This window comes from Spermophilus citellus (genome assembly GCF_964194105.1).
Source record: "Spermophilus citellus genome assembly, chromosome: 3".
Lineage (NCBI taxonomy): Eukaryota > Metazoa > Chordata > Mammalia > Rodentia > Sciuridae > Spermophilus > Spermophilus citellus.
In genome coordinates this window covers 216805414-216825123 of record NC_138184.1, presented here as the reverse complement: position 1 = coordinate 216825123, position 19710 = coordinate 216805414, and the positions used below count along the sequence as shown (strand labels likewise).

The window sequence follows — 19710 nt, the reverse complement described above, 5'->3', positions numbered from 1 at the left end:
ACCACAGGGGGGAGAGGTTCCAATATCACAACAGACCCTGAGTTACCTTACTGGCAAGAGAAACACAGGTCCCTAGAAGGCTGGCAGACCCGGGCAGCAGGAGTGTCAGAACTCTATGGAGGGGGTCCATCTGGCTTTTGGAATAAGCTTGATCAATCATCATTATGAAGCTGTCTTTAAAGTAAACAATCACTTCGACGTCCCTCTTAGTCCATGTGTCTTGCTTGCAGAAATGCCATCATCCTGGCTCAAAATCCCAGGATTTAATTCTCCAGCTCCAGCCTAGCACACCTGCTGTCTGAGTCAAGGTGTTCAAATCCGGTCACAGATAAAAGTCATCCATAATTTCAGTTTGGGGCTCTGATGAGACAGGTGGAAAATAACCTCCAAGGGCCTGTGAAAGCTTCCCGGGCAAAAATGCAACAGAACCATAAGCCTGCTGGTTAGAGCCTCTGCCTGTGAGCTGGGGGCCTTGTATTGCTGTTCACGGGGATGCCTCAGGGAATTGGGGACCCCCTAAACTGAAAAAGCTGGGAAGTGTATGTTTGGGTTACTAGAGTGTTCTCAATTTTCACTGATATCTCAAAGGGATCTATACATGAACCAGTAGTAAGATTGGTTCTTACTTAAGGAATTGTTACCCTAAACTCTCATTCCCAACAAGCCTTTATGGTAAAATGATAAGCTCAATGCACCCTAAAATATAGAGAGCTTATCATATAACTGGAATTATTAGTAATAAGAGCAAAACTTTTAAACTTGACACTGGTTAATCTCCCAAACTGGGCCTTGAAATTCCAGTCAAGGTCTTGTATGTGGGTCAGAAATTTGGCTCCTGTGATCACAGAATGACATATGATGTGATCTCCCTGGGGCTTTGAGTCTCTAGTGGGTTCCCATTAATAAAAACGTCTACTTCCTTTTGGAGAAGGATGGATGTAGATGGATTCCATGGACTTGGTCCCAAGACTGTTAGGGCTGGTAGACTCATCCATCAGATTTTTCCCTCAATAGAGAATTTTGTTCACTTCAGCCAGAGGAGGGTAAGGGCCGACAACTTCCACTTGGCTGACAGAGTCACAGTGTTAATAACCAGGGCATCACACACACACTTTCCCTCTCTCTCTCTCTCTCATTTTCCCCGTTGTCCACCACTCCACTGTTAAAATATTTCTGCCTACTTCGAATGCAGCAAAGGAGAACTTTGCATGCTGAAAAACTAAACAGGTATTTGGAGCATGTGTGGCAACATAATCTGGGTAACATTCAAGCAACAATATCTCCAGTAGAAAAAAAGTTTTCAGTCTACATTATAAAAAGGGCAGCCAGACTTTGATATTTATAGAAATAAACTAGGAAATGTTATCAAACAGTTCCATTTTGTTCATCTGTTGCAGGGCTGGGGATTGAACCCAAGGCCTTGTGCACCCCAGGCAGGTACTTCACTGCTGAGCTCCGCCCCAACCCCTAGTGTAAACTATTTCTTTCTTTCTTTTTTCTTTTTTGTATTTGTTGATAGACCTTTATTTTATTTATTTATATGCAGTGCTGAGAATCAATCCCAGCGCTTCACACATACCAGGCATGTGTGCTACCCCTGAGCCCCAGCCCCAGCCCTGGACTATTTCTTAATAGATTTCCTTCAGGCCACCCCAGACCTGGCCGATCTGCTGGGGGGTATGTTCTCCGGGCAGCCACCGGGGGCTCCCCACAACCCCCGCCAGGACTCCAGGGCCAGGCTTTGTTTCTTCAGGCCCACGAGAGCTTCTAGCAGCACCTTGGTGAACAAGTAGGAGTCGGCTTTCGAGGCTCCGCTTTGCTTCTCTCCTGAGTGAGTCAGGATTATGTCAATGACACGGATCACGAAGAAATTCGAACAGGTGTTGATCAGTGTATCCATAAGTTTCTGAATATTCCAAGATAGAATGTTTTTTTTTTTCTACAAAAAAAAAAAAAAAGATTGCAGTTATCTGTCCAGAAACCAGAGCAAGTTATCCAAGAGGATGTCTCAGAACTAAGGCAGGAGTTGCGGAGGAGAGATGCGCTGGTGCAGAAGCACTTGACTCGGCGGAGGCATCGGCAGCAGGTACTGGAGGACATCAGTGTGCAACACAAAAAGCAGCCGAAGTCCCCCTGTTATGCTCGAATTCGGGACCCCCAAAAGACCACCAGAGACCCAAGATCGATGTGAGCAGCAAAGAGGTGTTTATTGCGAGCTAGCTCGGTCCTCCCCCCACACACACAGCAACTGGTGACACTGAGAGGCCCCAAGCCCAGGGTTTGCAGCAGTTTTATACATTCTTTGGAGAAGGCAGGGACTTCACATACATCATAGCAAATCATCACACACCGCGGGAAAATCAAATAACAACTCTAAAACATGATTAGCACTTTCACTGGCGGGAACAAGTTGGGTAGGGGTGATTGGTCAGTACAAAAGGGGTATTCATTTGAATTGATTGGTTAAGCCAAGAGGGGTGTACCTGCTGAACTGCATGGTTTCCCAACTTGTTATCAACCATCATAAACTACTGGGAGGGTCATCTGGCATCCCAGGTATTTCCCTGTCTCATGCTGATTGGTGGCTGCTAGGGGGTTGCTATGGATCCTCACCTAGCCTGACTGAGTCAGGGACACCTGGCGCAGCAGATCTCTCCTGTTATTTGTAGATAAACAACTTAGCAGGGTGGGAATGTGCCTAGGAGTGCTCTGTGGGTTTTTCCAAGGACAAAGGTGATGTCCCTTCCTTGGACAGGCTTTGCTCTGAGGTAGAGGCTGGTTTTTCACCCCAGGGCCCCTTGTGTTCCTGGAGCAGGTGTCTGCCAACATCCGTGCGCCTCTGAAGCAGACCTGCGAGAGGTCTAGCCTACAAGGTAGCCTCCTGCAGACAGTTCCTCCAGACCTCTGTGTGGATGTGGCATTTAGAACAACTATTTGCCAGAGAATGAGTTAGTGTTGATTTTATCTCCACCTAAAAGTCTCCTCAATTTTTATGAGCTATTTAATTACTTGAGTATTTTATAAAATGTTTGATAAACAAAGTGAGCTTTCATTTTGTTTGTTTTGTCTGTAGCAAAGTTTAGACTATTAGTTTGCCACAGATTTTTTTCTTGTTTTTAAAATTTTATATAGTTTATAGATAGTTTTTTTCCAGTTATTAATTTGTTATGATCTGAGGGGGGGAAATTAAGTACCCCTAGAATCAGGGGAGAAGCAATTTGGTTTTAGGCGTTTTGCGATTACTACACATTCGTGGTAATAGAGAAAAATATGTACATTTGCTGTCTTGAGACTTTGAACTACCTCAAGAAGAGGAATCTAATGCAACGTTTGTAATGCTTCCATAGTGTTGAGGGCCATAGCCCGGTCGGGATGACACATGGCATTTTTGCCAGAACAGAGTGGTTGAGAGGTGACCAGCAAGCCATTGAGATGATGATGGTTATGTTAAGCTGTGTATTCACTTGTATATTAGACCCCTGCTGTCCGCCTGCTACTTTGGAGTTCTCACACTACTTTGGAGTTCTTGTGGGGCTTCCTGGGGAGTTTGCGTTGGTTGGGGAAGTGCCGGAGGAGGGATTTCCGGTTGGTGTGTGGTGTGTCCGGGGAGAAGGCTGCATGCCTGGCGTTCGCGGGAGTGCGGAGAATAAAGGAGTTCCTGTTTTGAACCTACAAGGCTGTGTGGAGGCTCGGTTATTTTGTGCCCAGCCAGACTGCGACACCATAGCAGTACAGAGTGCAGATATTCTGTAAATATAAATCAGAAAAAAAGGGTTCAAGTATGCTAGGTTAGCATAGTAATATCGCAGAAGATCCTTGAGTCGATGCTGCCTTTGGTTTGGGTGAGTGGATGTGTTGTGCGGTGTTTGCTGTCTTGAGGGAGCTGTATTGGGAGCATGACATGCAGGAAGCCTCGCAGTAATGAACCAGTGTGAGTGACAGCAGACCCAGTCTCCCTAGCGTGACAGCTGGGACATAAGTGGTGGACAAGGGATCAAAGCTTGGTCTGATTCTTCTTCTTTTGAGTTTTGTTTTGTTTGCTTGTGTTTTTGTTTTACTTTTTGGAGAAAAGGCAGTTAACATGAAAGAAGATTCTTGCTCAATGGATTTGATTCCAAGAGCCTAGAGCCTTGGCAGGGAGGCGACCTGCAGAGTGATCCTGGCTCCTTCACCCCCACAGAGAGCATGTGGATTCTCTGTGGGGAAGGTATGCTGCCCTCTTGTCAGAAGAGGTTTTCTATTTTCTGTTTTACGTGACTCTTGGATTATATCCCTCAGCCAGAACGAACACTCCTCTGTCTTCTGAATAGTCAGTAGATCTGTGGCTGTGTCTTGGTTCATTTTGTCCTTTCCAACCCTGCAGATCCCTCCCTCCCCATGCACCTCGATATCCACTCATGTCCTGGTGTGGCCTGGATGCCACCTGGTCCTCAAAGCCTCCACTCCATTCCGGGCACAGGGCTTTTATTCCTTCTGCTGTCTTGTGGCTTAGTGAATGGTGTCTCTTTCTGTGCCCCTTGCTGCACTGTATGCTCATGGGAAACAGGTATTACTCCCCTGGAACATACAGGAACATGTATTTTGTATGCACTTTGTGTGTACCTATTACTCATTTTGTTTGTGAGCTGTGAGGATGATACTTGGCTTGTGGACCTGTGACCTGTGATGACTAGCCTGAGGCCAACGTATCTCCCCTTGGTTGGAATGTATAGGTCAAAACTTAAAAGTTATTTTTTACTCATAAGGGTTTTAACCTGGTCATCTCATGCTAGTTAAAAACTCTGATTGGCAGCTTTAGGTTTCTTGATTAAAAACCTAATAATGCCCAACGTGATGGCACATACCTGTAATCCAGTGACTTGGAGGCTGAGGCAGGAGGATTGAGAGTTCAAAGCCAGCCTCAGCAAAAGCAGGCGCTAAGCAACTCAGTGAGACCCTGTCTCTAAATGAAATACAAAATAGAGCTGGGGATGTGGCTCAGTGGTTGAGTGCCCCTGAGTTTAATCCCTGGTGTTCCCCCCGACACACCCCTCCCCAAAATAAACTAAGTTTGAGGCAGTCTTTCAATGATAAAAGTGTTTTTGCTGAAAAGATCAGAAACTGTTCTACTTGGTGCTCAATGAAAATATTTTGAATAAATGTATATACAAGTTATTGCCATTTCTTTATATTAATTCAGAAGTTATCTGTCAAATAAATAATGATTTTTCAATATTGTCAAAAAATATATATTTCCTTCACAGCAAAGGCATTCCATAACTTCCGCATCAGACATCCATTCTTCACTAACTGTTAGATTTGGGAGCAGGGTGTGGAGGCTCTCTGGAGTCCGGTATCGCTGATGTGGGTGTCCCTGATGAGTCACAGAGGTCATGTGACACTCTTTCACTTAGGCAGTCCTTGAGTGTTTGGGGCCCTTTCAATACCTGGACAGGTCTCAGGAAGCGTGTCCACCTGTCCTGGAGGTGGGCAGAGGAGACTGAGAACAGGTGGAGGAGGCAGAAAGTGAGCCAGCACACAACCAGGACAGAACTGAGATGGACCAGGCCACGAGCAGGCAGGAGATTCCACGCCTGGGACAGGCAGAGGCAGCCAGGTCAGTTCGGTTCTGAGAGGGCCAAGTCCAAAGCCCAAGGAAGTCGGGGAAGATGAACCCCAGGCATCTTGGGAGCTGTTGAGGCCTTAAATCTGAGTCTGACCTTTTCTCCTCAGCAGCCCGGGGCCACCTGCATCCTCCAACCCTGCTCTCTAGTCCTGCATCCGGCCTTGCTGGAGTAACCCAACTTCCAGGGAGAACCAATCTTTTAGAACCAGGTGCAGCCAGAGTCTTCTGGGTTTGGAATGAACTCATTCTCTTTGTCCCCACTGATGTCTCCACAGTCTGGCCTAGAGCCGGTAATCAGGTCTCGCCAGGAGACCCCTCCCTTTCCCCCACAGTCTAGTCTCCCAGTGGGGTCCAGGTCCAGGTTCCTGAAAAGGGACCCTTGACCAGGCTTCTGGACCCAGTCAGTGCATACAATTTGTCTCTGCTGTGAATGACACCTTTGGACCTGAGTGACTCCATATCCCTGCTCCTGACAGCACAGAAGAGATACCCAACACATGGGCAGAAGTAACCTGGTTTAAAATCAGCCAACTGTGGGGTCAATCCCCAGCACTAAAAATAAATACCTAAATAAATTGTCTGTTGTCAAAAACCTGCCTTTGAATACCATCCACTTCCCCTTGGACCCTCAGATGGGGTTCTGCCTGGTGGGTCTAGAAGAACTTTCTGTTTTCCAGGTCTCAGTGAGTGGCCTCACCACCAGGTCCTTCAGCTTCCTGATAGAACATGGAGGAGGAACAGTCACACTGACAGTACCTCCCCCACCTGTATGCACAGTCCTGTACTCTGGTCCCTGTGTGATCTGGTAGTTTTTGAGTAAGAGCTGGGATATATCCAGGTTCAGCTACTACTATGTCTGGGGACTGACATCCCGCAGGTCCACCTCGATTTCTTAGAATCCATCCCTTTACCTTAGGGAATAGCTCTGGAGACAAACTCTTCATCAGCTGAGTCCTGTCAATTTCCTTTCCTAAGTCTGCACTGCCATTTTCCCTTAGAGGGACAGAGTTCCTAATTGTCAGTAGTGGGCCCTAAGGGTCTTCTGGACATTCAGGTACAACAAATATCACCTTTCTCTATTCCTCTAAGTCATATTCATCCAATTCTGTTGAAGGCATATGAAGATTCCACTATGAACCCATTTCTAGGGACCCCTCTGTCCAGGGAATTAAACGAGAACCCCCGGGCTCCTCAGTGACCTGAAAGAGGCCGCTCACTCTTGTGTCATGGTTGCCCATTTGCTTCTTCTGTCTGATTCAGGTGCACTCCCAAAGAGCGGTCTTCTCTTTAGGGCGCAAGACCTTCCCCTTCAAGTGTGGACACAGACAGCCCTCGTCCCTACACCTGTCCCCACCCAGCCTCCTCTACCCTTGGGCTACTTTGGAGACTGAGTGCAGGATCTTCCTCCCCCAAACCTCCTGTATTATTATTTTATGAGTCCAGGCTTTTAGAAACAAATCAACTCACCCCAGGAACTAGGCACCCTTTCAGTTTTTAGGCCCCAAAGTTCAACTGCTTTCTTAAGAGAAGGAAGCGGAAAGTATCTCTTGTGGGGGTTAATATGTCTACAGGAAAGGCAGATGGTGGGGGTGGGGCGGGAACCAAGGGGACTGACATTGGGGCCAAGCTTCAAATTCAAACTGAAGACCTCAGCAGGACCGAGATGAAAAGTGAGACCCAGAATCCCAGCAAAGATAGGCAGAAGAGCCCTGCATGGGGGTGAGACAGGAAAGCCAAGAGACTTGTCAGCCCCTGCTCCTCGGGGCGGTTGGGCCCACCTCTCCCAAAGAAAGGGCTCCCTCCCACATTGCTTCAGGAACTTGGCAGCAGGTGGGGTGGGCAGGCAGGGGCCCCCACATCTCAGGGAACTGGAATATCTGGTGTTTGCTTCTGGGCCAGTGCTGGAAAAACTTGCTAATCTTATATCTGAGAGATCTTCTCTTACAGTCCACTCTTTTCTCTACCATCACCACCACCTCTTATTCCTGCAAATGACTGCTTCTTGCTTTTATAATTAATTACCACCTTTGTCCTGAAATACATATTCTCCAACTGCTATTTATCTGATTAGACTCCGGATTTCCACCTTGAGTTGTGACCCCTGGCTGATGCACTCGTAGCCCTTCTGTCAGATCTTTGCAGGCTCCATGGGATTTGGGAGCTACTCTCTTCCTAGAGACTCCTGGGCCAGAAAGTCTCATCCACCATGGCTGGTTCAGCTCAGAGGGGAAGAGCACCCCTGAATCCCCAAATCTGTCTCCTCCCTTTGCTGTCTTAGACTCTGGCACCGGGTCTCCTGCCCAGCCTGCTGGGAAAGGCTTCCACAACTTGCCCGTGTTCCTCAGCCAGCTGCACTCCTTTCCTTCCCCCGGGTCTCCTGGCCCTTCCACTTGCCCCCATCCAGGTCTTCCAAGTGCTGAGCCTCAAATCCAGAGAGATCAGTGACATCTGGGGGCATTAATCCACAAGAGAGTGAGTCAGAGCTGTCTGTTCCACCCATCAGTTTGTCCTATAAGGGACGAGTTAAGAATTCTGGGGGCTGGGGATGTGGCTCAGGCGGTAGTGTGCTCGCCTGGCATACGTGCGGCCCGGGTTCGATCCTCAGCACCACATACCAACAAAGATGTTGTGTCCGCAGAGAACTAAAAAATAAATATTAAAAAATTCTCTCTCTCTCCTCTCTCACTCTCTCTTTAAAAAAAAAAAAAAAAAAAAAGAAAAAAAGAATTCTGGGAGGTGGAGCTCCCAAGGAGGGAGGACCTTTGTTCCTACATGCAGATGACTCAGGGAGAAGTTTTTCCTTCCACATTATGGCTCTTCTCCGAGTCTCCTGCAGGGAGTTTGTGTATATTCAGCAGGAACTTTCTCCCAGGCCCAGTGCTGCCTCACCTACACACCGGATGGAAAGCCACATTCTGTCTCTTCTTGGCCCAGCCTACCTTCAAGTGGATCCTCTACCAAAAAAGAAATGCTTTTGGCTCCCAATTGAGAGTGCATGCCTCAGAGAGTTACAACAGATAAGGTTGTGGTGGGTGTGGCTGGAGGAATCCAAAAGTGAGACCCAGTAGTCTGAGTAACTAGGTCAGCACCTCCACTGTGCCTTGGCTCGTGACCTTCTGGACCAGACAAGTCAGATTGGGAATGAAATGCCTGGGGAACCAAGAGGACTAGGCAGAGCCACAAAATGGAGAAACGATGTGCTCCAAAGCCAAAGATGTTCCCTGCCATGTTGGCTTTCCCCCTTAGGAGTCATGGGATGCTGGGCATGTTCCTCAACCTCTCTGGATCTTTATCCTCACCTGTAACAAGAGGAAATGTTAAGGACATCTTTGTCCGCTTTGTTGCTATGACAAAAAACTGGACAACTGATAGTTTATAAAGAAGTTTATTTGGCTTGGGGTTCTAGAAGCTGGCGCAGGCATCTGCGTTGCATCTGGTGAAGGCCTTCTTGCTGCGTCATAGCATTACAGAGGGCATCACAAGGCAAGATGGAGAGGGCATGCCAGCGAGAGCTCACTTTTACAACAAACTGCTGCCATGATCACCCATGTCCGTGAGTGGATTCACGCATTCTTGAGGGCAACCCAATCACCCCCCAAAGATCTCACCTCCAAACACCATGAACATAGGAATTGGGGGATTAGTTTACCAAAACGTGAATTTAGAGGTATTATGGTTTAGGTATGAGGTGCCCCCCCCCAAAGCTCCTATGTAAATTCAGAAATGTTCAGAGGTAAAATGATTCGATTATGAGAGCTGTCACCTAAATCAGTAGATTTTTCCATTCAATGTGTTGATCATTTGAAACCACTACTATACTGAGTGGTGACCATAGGCAGGTGGGGCATGGCTGGAGGAAGTGGGTCACTGGAGGCTGCGCCTTTTAAATTTATATTTTGTCCCTGGTGAGCAGAGTCTCTTGCCCTCCCCTCCCCTCCCATTCCCTCCCTTCCTCTCTCCTCTCTCTCCTTCTCTCTCAGCCACCATGAGCTGAGCAGCTTTCCTCCACCATGCCCTTCTGCCATGATGCTCAGAGTAATGGAGCCTGGTGAGCATGGAATGAACCTCTGAAACTGTGAGCCAAAATAAACCCTTCTTCCTCTAAGGTGTTCCTTTTTTTGGGGGGGGGGAAGTGCCCAGGGGGGCTTAACCACTGAGCAACATATCCAAGACTTTTATGTTTTATTTAGAGACAGGGTCTCGCTAAGTTGCTTAGGTCCTTGCTAAATTGTTGAGGCTGGCTTTGAACTCACAATCCTCCTGCCTTAGCCTCCCAAGCCACGGGGAGTATAGGCGTGCACCACCACACTGGCTCTAAATTGTTCAAGTATTTGGGGCACAGCAATGTGAAGCTGACTAATACAGGGGGACACATTCAAGTCACAACAAGGGCCTGCATCCTAGAGTTATTACAAAGAGTAAATGGAAGCCGGGTGCTGAGACAGCTGAGAAGCTGAGACAGGAGGATCGTGAGGTCAAAGTCAGCCTCAGCAATGGTGAGGTGCTAAGAAACTCAATGAGACCCTGCCTCTAAATCAAATACAAAATAGTTCTGGGGATGTGGCTCAGTGGCTGAGTGCCCCTGAGTTCAGTCCCCAGTACCCCCACATAAAAAAAGAGTAAATGGATATATACCAGAATACAATGTGTGACCCTTGAGAGGATGTAACTCAGTGATAGCCAGGCATAATGCCCTAGGTTTGATCCCCAACATGGGGGGAAAAAAAAGTCAATGTGTGACCCTTGATGGGGATCTGGTTTGAAAAAAAAACAGAGAGAGAGAGCAATTTAAATCAGTCTCTAGAATATCATCTCGTGTGGTGATACCATCTGTTTCTTTGGTGCTAACAAAGGAAAATGCTTGTACTCTTAGGAGATTATGCTAAAGCATCAAAGGAAAGACTCTTAGGAAGCTAAGGGAGGAGGATCACCAGTTCAAGGCCAGCCTGGGCGACTTAGCAAGACCTGGTCTCAAAACACAAAATAAAAATGGTCGGGGACGTAGCTCAGTGACACAGCTCCTGGGTTCAATCACCAGTACCAAAAAGAAGGCCAGGGGGTGTGTTTCGTCAGGTCTTGGCCTCACAATCAAAGGGCCCAACAACGACAGAAAGTGTGTCTGCACAGGGACAGAGAGGAAGAGCAGGTACCATGCTGGACCCGGGGAGGGCATCTGTGGGACTGGTGTAAACTCTTTCCATTTTTCTTAATGTTTATAATTTGGGGGAGAAAATAATATGTAGGGCAAGGTACATCAAGCCCCCTGCACAATGCCCTGCTTGGCATTATTTATTTAATAAACAACATCAGCCCAGAACCAGGGATGGGCATGGCTGATCTGGGGACACAGCAAGGGCTTCTAAAGGGCCAGACATAAGCATTAAATGATCAACAAACATGTGAAGGTGGTGACAGTTCTGAGTGCTATGAAGACGAGGGATGAGAGAGAGGGCACCCAGGGTGGGGTGGGTGGGAGGGGGTGGGAGTGTCACACTGACTTGGGAACCCCCCCCCACCCTCTGAGCAGGTGGCTGTGGGCTGAGGAGGGGCTGTGCCAGGGAGCTGGCTGTGCAGAGATCCCCAACCTCTCCTCATCCGTGTGGCCAGGGGCCCTAGCAGGCTCCCCAGGTTGCCACAAGGGAGGGGATGACATCAGACAAGAACCAAGAGTGGGCTGTTTGCTCCTCTCTGGGGAACGGAGCTGGGTTTCACTTACCCTCTTGGGGTTCTTCCGTCTGACCATTCAGACAGGTCAGATACCATCTGCCTCCCTTGACCAGCGAACTCCATGGGGCTGGGGCAGGAGAGGGGCCACTTCCTGGAACCAGCCAGTGACCTGGAACTGGCATTGGGGGGAATCTCAGTGGCACTTTAACTCAGGGTCATGAGTTAATCCAAGACACTACTCAGGAACATTATTAACAAATGAAAAGACACTCAGCCTCATCCAGCACTAAAGAAATGCAAGTTGAAATTCAATATTTGCACCCATCAGTCAGGTAAAGACTAAGAGGAGAACAGGCCTCTCATGCGTTGCTTGCTCGGCCTCCTGCAGAAGATCTACCCATCCAACTATGACTACTCAGCAATTTCATTTCCTTTTTTTTCCCGTATTTTTATTGGTGTGCTATAATTATACGTAATGATTGGATTTGTTGTCATATATTCATACATGGACACCATACCATATAATTTGGGCTGTATCATCCCCCACTGTTTCCCCTTTCCCTTCCTGCCTCCCTCCCCCGCCCCCTTTCCTCCACTCCACATCTCCCTTCAGTTTTCAGGAGACCACCCCCACCTCTTTCTTTTCCTTTTTCTTCTCTGGCCTCCACATATGAGAGAAAATATAGGACCCTTTCTGAGTTTGCCTTATTTCACTTAACATAGCACCCTCAAGTTCCATTCATTTCCCTGCAAATCACAGAACTTTGTTCTTCTTTATGGCTGAATAAAACTCCATTGTGGGGCTGGGGCTGTAGCTCTGTGGTAGAGCACTTGCTTAGCACATGGGAAGCCCTGGTTTGATCCTCAGCACCACATAAAAAGAAATAAATAAAATAAAGGTATTGTGTCAACCTACGACTAAAAAATATATTGAAGAAACTCCATTGTGTATAGATACCCATTTTATGTATTGATTCATCCATTGAAGGACACCTTGATTGGTTCTGTTATTTGGCTACTGTGAATTGTGCTGCTATAAACAGGGGTATGCATGTACCACTGCAGTATGAGGACTTTAATTCTTTAGGATCAATACCAAGAAGTGGTATAGCTGGGTCATACGGTGGTTCCATACCTAGTCTTTTGAGGAATCTCCATACTGATTTCCATAGTGGTTGCTGAGAGCCATTGCCAAGTAGGAATGACACATCGAAATTTCCTTGCCAGCGTACCCCATGTTGCTTAGAGGAAGGACTCGTGGAAATGGACTTGCCTTGGTCATTTGCAGTGACATTGCATGTATGTTTGAGAAAGGTGACCCTGCTCAAGGACCAGGGTGGATCCGGGGGTTTAGGGAGGATCCTACAGGATTAGGGAGGATCCAGGTTTAGGGTGTATCCTGCTGGGAATAGGAAGTATCCCCGCTCCTTGGGTTTAGGGCGGTTCCAGGTTTAAGGTGTACCCTGCCAGGAATAGGGCGTATCCTGCTGCCTCTGGCACGCCGATCCTTGAGTTCCTGTTGAGTTCTCCTGGGATTCAGAAAGTATTTGGGATTCAAAGCCTGGTGGAGTACGTGGATTTTGCCCAGAACGTGAATTTTTCCCCAGAACGTGTTTGTAGAGGGCCGGTGTGAGTTCGGGAATAAAGAATTGCTGTTTGAATCTACAAAGCTGTGGTGGCTCGTGATTTTGTGCCCAGCCAGACTGCGGCAAGTGGTTGTATTGATTTACACTCCTACCAATAGTGTAAAAATGTTCCCTTCTCTTAACATCCTTTCCAGCTTTATTATTATTTGTATCCTTGATGGCATTTATTATTGTTTGCATTCTAACTGGAGCGAGACAAAATCTCAGTGTAATTTTGATTTGCATTTTCCTAATTGCTGACAATATTGAACAATTTTTCACATATTTGTTGGTCTTTTGTATTTCTTCTTTTGAGAAGCATTTATTTAGTTTATTTGCCCATTTATTAATTGGGTTATTTGATTTTTGGTGTAAGCTTTTTGAGTTCTTAATATTTATTTTTTAGTTTTCGGTGGGCACAACATCTTTATTTTATTTTTATGTGGTGCTTATTTTTCTATGGTGCTGAGGATCAAACCCAGCGCCCTGCACATACCAGGCGAGTGCGCTACTGCTTGAGCCACATCCCAGCCCTTTTTGAGTTCTTTATATAGTCTAGGTATTAATCCTCTGTCAGAAGAGTAGCTAGCAAATATTTTCTACTATTCTGCAGGTTCTGTCTTTACATTCTTAATTGTTTCCTTTGTTGTGCATAAACTTTTTAATTTGAAGTCATCCCATTTATTAATTCTTGGCATTACTTCCTGAGCTTTAGAAGTCCTATTGAGAAAATCAATATCTGTGCCTACACTTTGGAGAGTTGACCCTAAGTTTTCTTCTAGAAGTTGCATAGCTTCTGATCTAATTCCTAGGTCTCTGATCCATCTTGAGTTGAATTTTGTTCAGGCTGAGAGATAAGGTCTAGTTTCATTCTTCTACATATGGATAACCAGTTTTTCCAGCACCATTTTATTAAAAAGATTGTCTTTTCTCCAGTGTATGTTTTGGGCATCTTTATCAAGGATCAGAAGATTGTGTCTGTGTGGGTTTGTCTCTGTGTCTTCTATTCTGTTCTGTTGGTCTATGTGTCTGTTTTCATGTCTGTACCCTGCAACTTTTGTTACTTTAACTGTATAGCCTAATTTGAAGTCAGATATTGTGATGCCTCCAGTGTTGCTTTTTTGACTTAGAATTTCTTTAGCTAGTTTGGCTCTTTTTATTCTTTCAAATGAATTTTAGGATTCTTTTTTTCTAGTTTTGTGAAGAGGGTCACAGGTATTTTGATGGGGATTCCTTTGAATGTGTATATTGTTTTTGGTAGAATGACCATTTTAACAATACTAATTCTGCCTATCCTTGAACGTGGAAGGTCTTTCTTTCTTCTTGTGTCTTTTTCGATTTCTTTCTTCCGTGTTCTGTAGTTTTCATTGTAGAGGTCTTTCACCTTCTTGGTTAGATTTATTCCTAGGTATTTGTGGGGTTTTTTGAGGCTATTGTGAATGGGATTGTTTTCTTGATTTCTTTCTCAGCAGAGTCATTACTGGTGGATAAAAAAGCTATTGATTTTTGCCTATTGACTTTGTAACTGCTACTTGGCTGAATTTGTTTATTAGCGCTCTCAGTCTTCTGGTAGAACTTTTTGGATTTCCTAAAATAGGATCATATCATCTGCAAACAGGGATAATTTGACTTCTTCCTTTCTTATTTTAGCAATTTCATTTCAATGACCCTATTCTGAAGTATCATCATAGATGAGTTTTTTAAAAAATAGTGTACACAGATGGTCATTGAGTGTAATTATAACATTATAATTACATTTAGCACCATTGTAATCATGTCACCTGCCTGGAAACACCTCAAATGTCCACCAATAGGAGACTGCTTTAAAAAATTATGTATAGATATACATTTAATAGGAGTGAAGTTTTGGAAATAGAGATATATAGAGAAAGAGATAAAATAACAGTATAGGCTAGTGTCTACATTTCTAAAAATCCAGTAGACTAGATATTAAAATGCTAATAATGGAGATCTCTGGGGTGTGAAATACTGAGGTGCTTCATTTTCTACACGCCGTATTTCTGTAGTATTTTCATTTTTGAAATATTTATTTTAGTTGTAAATGGACCTTTGCTTTATTTAAACGTAGGGCTGAGACTCAAACCCAGGACCTCATACATGCTAGGCAAGTGATCTCCCACTGAGCCACAACCCCAGCCCCACATAGTATTTACGTTTTAAATCCCAAGAGTATTGCTGTCGTGAGCAGAAAACAGGATTTTTAAAGTGAGGGAAAATAAGAAGAATGGAAGGAAGGACTGAGTAGATATTTGGGGGGGTCACTAGCATAGGACCCCCACCCCTTGAAACATTTGGGTAATTCACCTATCTCAGGTGTCCCATCACAGCATCTGTAAAAGGCCTTCCGACCTGGGGGCTGCTGCGGCTGTGCTACCAAAGGGCCCATGGGGACAGTGCCTAAGCCTAGCTCTCACCCCAAAGGAACCCAAAGAGGCCTGAGGTGGGACTTAGTTTTCCGACACCCGAGATTGAGTCATGAATATGTGAAGCAATAAATGGGGAAGGACACAGGGCTTCTCAGGAAACCCCTGGAATTGAACAAATAAGCCAAAGGATGGACTAACACCAAGGGAACTCTGGGGATCTGAGCGGGAGTTTGCAGACCATCTCCCTACATCTGCTCCCTTGGGAGTTCTGACACTCCCAGCTCTGGGGCTCTTAGATCAAGTGCCAAACCCCTGAGAAGGAGAATCTGATTGGCCAGCTGGGTGAGCCACAGGGAAAGGTGTGTGGCAGAGGCACCTAGTATAGACAGGCCCCAGAGCCCTCCCAGGGAGGTGGTGACCTCTGGAGGTGGTACAAGTTACCTCTGGAGAAGCAGCTTGTACTAGTGTCTTAGGGCTGCCACAGCACAGTACCACAGCCCGGGTGGCTTAAAGAGTGGAAGCTTAGCCTCTCACAGTTCAAGACCAAGATGTGGCAGAGCTGGTTCTTTCTGAGGGCTCTGAGGGAGGATCTGTTCCGTGCCCCTCTCCTAGCTCTAATGGTTTGTTGGCAATCTTTGGCATTTCTTGGCTTATGGAGGCACATCCCAATCTCTGCCTCCATGTCTGCCTGGCATTTTCCCCGTGCAAGTTCCTCCATGTGCAAATCACTTCTTTTTCTGTCAATACCAGCCATGGATTTGGGGCCCACTCTACTCCAATATGACCTCATTTCAACTAAGTACATCTGCAATGACCCTATTTGCAAGTAAAGGCACATTCTGAGGGACAGAGAGTGAGGACTTCAATATAGGAATTTGCTGGAATCAGGGGAGGACATCATTCAGCTCACACCATAAATGTTACAGCTTAACTCAGTTGAAAGTTCTGGGCTTGGGAATCACTGACTTGGGGTCAATGAGAAACCTCTGGCAGCCAACTTTAGGAAGAACCAAGGAGATGGAAGCAAAACCAGGAAAGTGTGGTGTTAAGAAAGCCACAAATGAGCGGGGGTTCAAACAGGAGAAATTACACAGAAAGCATCAAAGAGCTTCTGCTAGATTTTGTGGTGCTCTTTGCAAGGAGGATTTTGACTAGGAGGTGTTTAAGGTGTACTTGGGACATGATGGAAACAGAGAGAAGGGGACAAGTGGACAGTCTCTTGTTTAAAATGTTGGTTGTAACAAGGAAGAAACAGGTAGGGTCTCAGCTGGAGGAGGACACTGGGTCCCAGGAGGCATTTAAAATTTGAGCCTGTTTGGAGTTGGGATGTAGCTCAGTGGTAGTGTTCTCCTAGCATGTGTGCATCCTTGAGACCTCAGGTTATATGCTCAGTATTGCAAACACACACACACACACATACACACACACACACACACACCTTGAGCATGTTTAATGATGATGGGAATGAACCAGGAAAAAGGGAGAGAGAAAAGATAGATGGTGATGGTTGGGTGTGGTGAGGCAAGAGGATGTAAGTTTGAGCCCAACCTTAGTGACTCAGCAAGACCCGGTCTCAAAATAAAAAGGGCTGGTGAGGTAGCTCAGTAGCAAAGCAGTCCTGGTTCAATCCCTAGTGCTGGAAGGAAGGAAGGAAGGAAGGAAGGAAGGAAGGAAGGAAGGAAGGAAGGAAGGAAAAGAGAAGGGAGAGGAGAGCAGAGCAGAGGAGAGGAGGAAAGGAAAGGAAAGGAAAGACATGGCACAAGCTCCCAAGAAGGTGCAATGGCTGTCTATCACATGCCAGGCACAGAATAGGTGCTCAATAAATATTTGTGAAATAGAGGCATAACTGCGGGCAGGCCAGGATGCAATCCAGAAAACAGGCAGAGGAACTGGCCAGAGCCTCATACTGAGTCCACTCAGTATGGCTGCCAGCTTTACAGCCACTTCCTGACCTCTCAGGACCACGACTGACACTCCACAGGCACTGCCCACAGTTCAAATTCAGGACAGAATTTAAGATGTTCCTGGGGACCTCTGAGTCAGAAGCTGAGCTCTGGTTGGCTGTGGCCAGGGGAATCAGGTCTTGGGGCATCTTCCATGGGATCATGGGAGCATGCAAGAAAGGGACACAGACTGTACTTTTCACACTGACTTTCTCTGACTCAGAATACCTGGGAGCTAAGTCCTTGACTTTACAAATTGATACTCATCATCTCAAGAGGATATTTCAGTACAAAATCATAGTCGGGATGTTTATCTGTCAGCCCTGGAAGGCACCCAAAATGAACAAGTGGTTAACTCTCAAACTGGACGGTAGTTTTTGCTAAGGTGAAATAGAAGGAAGGGTAGAGACCTTTTCTTTATGTTGCATGGACTTTATATGGTTTTTTTAAATATTTTTTTTTTAGTTATGGGTGGACACAATATCTTTATTTTATTTTATTTATTTTTTTAATTTTTAATATTTATTTTTTAGTTTTCGGCAGACACAACATCTTTGTTTGTATGTGGTGCTGAGGATCGAACCCCAGCCGCACGCATGCCAGGCAAGCGCGCTACCGCTTGAGCCACATCCCCAGCCCCCTTTATTTTATTTTTATGTGGTGCTGGGGATCGAACCCAGTGCGAGTGCTCTACCTCTGAGCCACAACTCCAGCCCCTTGTTTTGATTAGTTTTTGTTTTTATAATAAACTTTATTTATTTTTTATAATAAACTTTATTTTTTATAATAAACCATAAATAACGTATAGTATACAATCTTCTTAAAAACTAAATTTTAACTTAAGAATATCCATAAATATTTTCCTTTTGGAGAAAGTGGAAACATTATCAGTGAGTTTCTAGTCTCCTCCCCTATCCTCCCCAGTCCCCAAACAATCTACAATAAAATCCACTATTTATCAGTTTGGTATGAAGCATTCCACACTTTTTTAAATGCATATATGTAATATCCACATCAAATACACAGTCTTGGCATTTAAAGGAATTAAATATAAGATGTTTTCATATGGCACTTGTGCTAGACTTCTCTCCATTATTTTTCTCATGGAGCCTACATCCTTAAGAGTAGCTTTTTTTGAAATATATTTTTAGTTGTAGTTGGACACATCTTTATTTTATTTATTTATTTTTATGTGGTGCTGAGGATCGAACCCAGGGCCCCACACGTGCTAGGCGAGCGCTCTACCACTAAATCTCAGCCCCAGTTTCCCTGAAGAGTAGTTTTAACTCCTCCCCCCCCCTTTTTTTTTTTTTTTGTACGGGGACTGTATCACTAAGCTACGTGCCCAGCAATTGTTTTCCAGGTACTGGCAATTTAACTGAGCCGCGTGGGGGGTGGGGGCCCTTAACCAACTGAGCCACATCCCCAGCCCTTTTTATATTTTATTTAGAGACAGGGTCTCACTAAATTGCTTAGGACCTCGCTAAATTGCTGAAGCTGGCTTTGAATTCCGATCCTCCTGCCTCAGCCTCCTGAGTCACTGGGATTAAACCTGAGCCAAGTGCACAGGGCACTTTAACACTACTCCCTTGAATTCTACTCCCCTTCCCTCAAAGTCTCTAGAACAGAGACTCAACACTTGGAACATATTTATACTGAAAACTACCCCTTGTTTATCTGAAATTCAAATTTAACTGAGTGGCCTGTATTTTATCTGCTAACCTTGAGACTTGGACTTTTGTTAAAAATACTAGAGGTCTCATCAGTAGGCATGATTCAGTAGGTCTGGAAGCCGCCAAGCCCAAACTCTGGTTTCTGTTTGTGGTGCTGGGAATCAAACCATGGGCCTCGCAGAGGCTAGGCAAGTGCTCTATTACTGAGCTACATCCCCAGCCTCCAAGCCTGTATTTTTAAAACCTGATTCTGATCAATCTGCCCCACCAAGCTGGTGGGTGCTGTTCGTGCTTGACCAAGCCTCTAGAGCTGCCGTGTCCCCACTGCAGCCAGAGGGAATGCACTCAAGGGTGGTGCCCTTTCCTCCCCTACATTGTGGGGACTCACGGATTTTTCTGAGTTCTCAGGATCCAGATGGGCTAATCATTCCCCGCCCAAGCTGTAACTTTCAAAATCCAACGGGGGCAGAGGGCGGGAGGGGGAAATGGGTGGAGCAAGAGACAAAGAAAGGGGAGGAATCGGGCGGGGCGCAGGGTTCCCTCCCAGACGCCTCAGGCTCTCTCTTCTGCTTTTCTCCAGAGAAAGATCCACTCTGCCCCGCGGCCCCGCCCTGCCGCTCCCGCCGGTGACCTAAACTGCTAAGGCGGGGTTGGTGTCCTGCAGGAGCGCGGCCAACAGAACTCAATCACAGCCAATCACAGCGAGGTCCTTAGAGAGGGGCGTGGCTCGACAACTTCAGCTCCCGACTGGACCAATCCCGACCCCGGAGGCCAAAGCTGTTTCTACCTGGGCCCAGGTGCGTTCCGCTC

At 46.0% G+C, this 19710-nt stretch overlaps 1 protein-coding gene across 3 annotated transcripts in view; it reads left to right on the top strand.

Annotated features, from left to right (window-relative positions):
• Positions 1 to 19614, top strand: part of HIPK2 (homeodomain interacting protein kinase 2) — a 196980-nt gene extending 177366 nt beyond the window's left edge. The window contains exon 14 of one of the 3 annotated variants that reach the window (XM_081287445.1): positions 19481 to 19614. In XM_081287445.1, coding sequence (XP_081143571.1) covers positions 19481 to 19543 — 63 coding nt within the window. In that variant the 3' untranslated portion in view covers positions 19544 to 19614. Of the gene's footprint in view, positions 1 to 12748; positions 12800 to 19480 lie in introns of those variants that run through there. The other 2 variants (XM_081287438.1, XM_081287441.1) reach the window with 2 other exon arrangements.
• Positions 19615 to 19710: the final 96 nt, after the last annotated feature.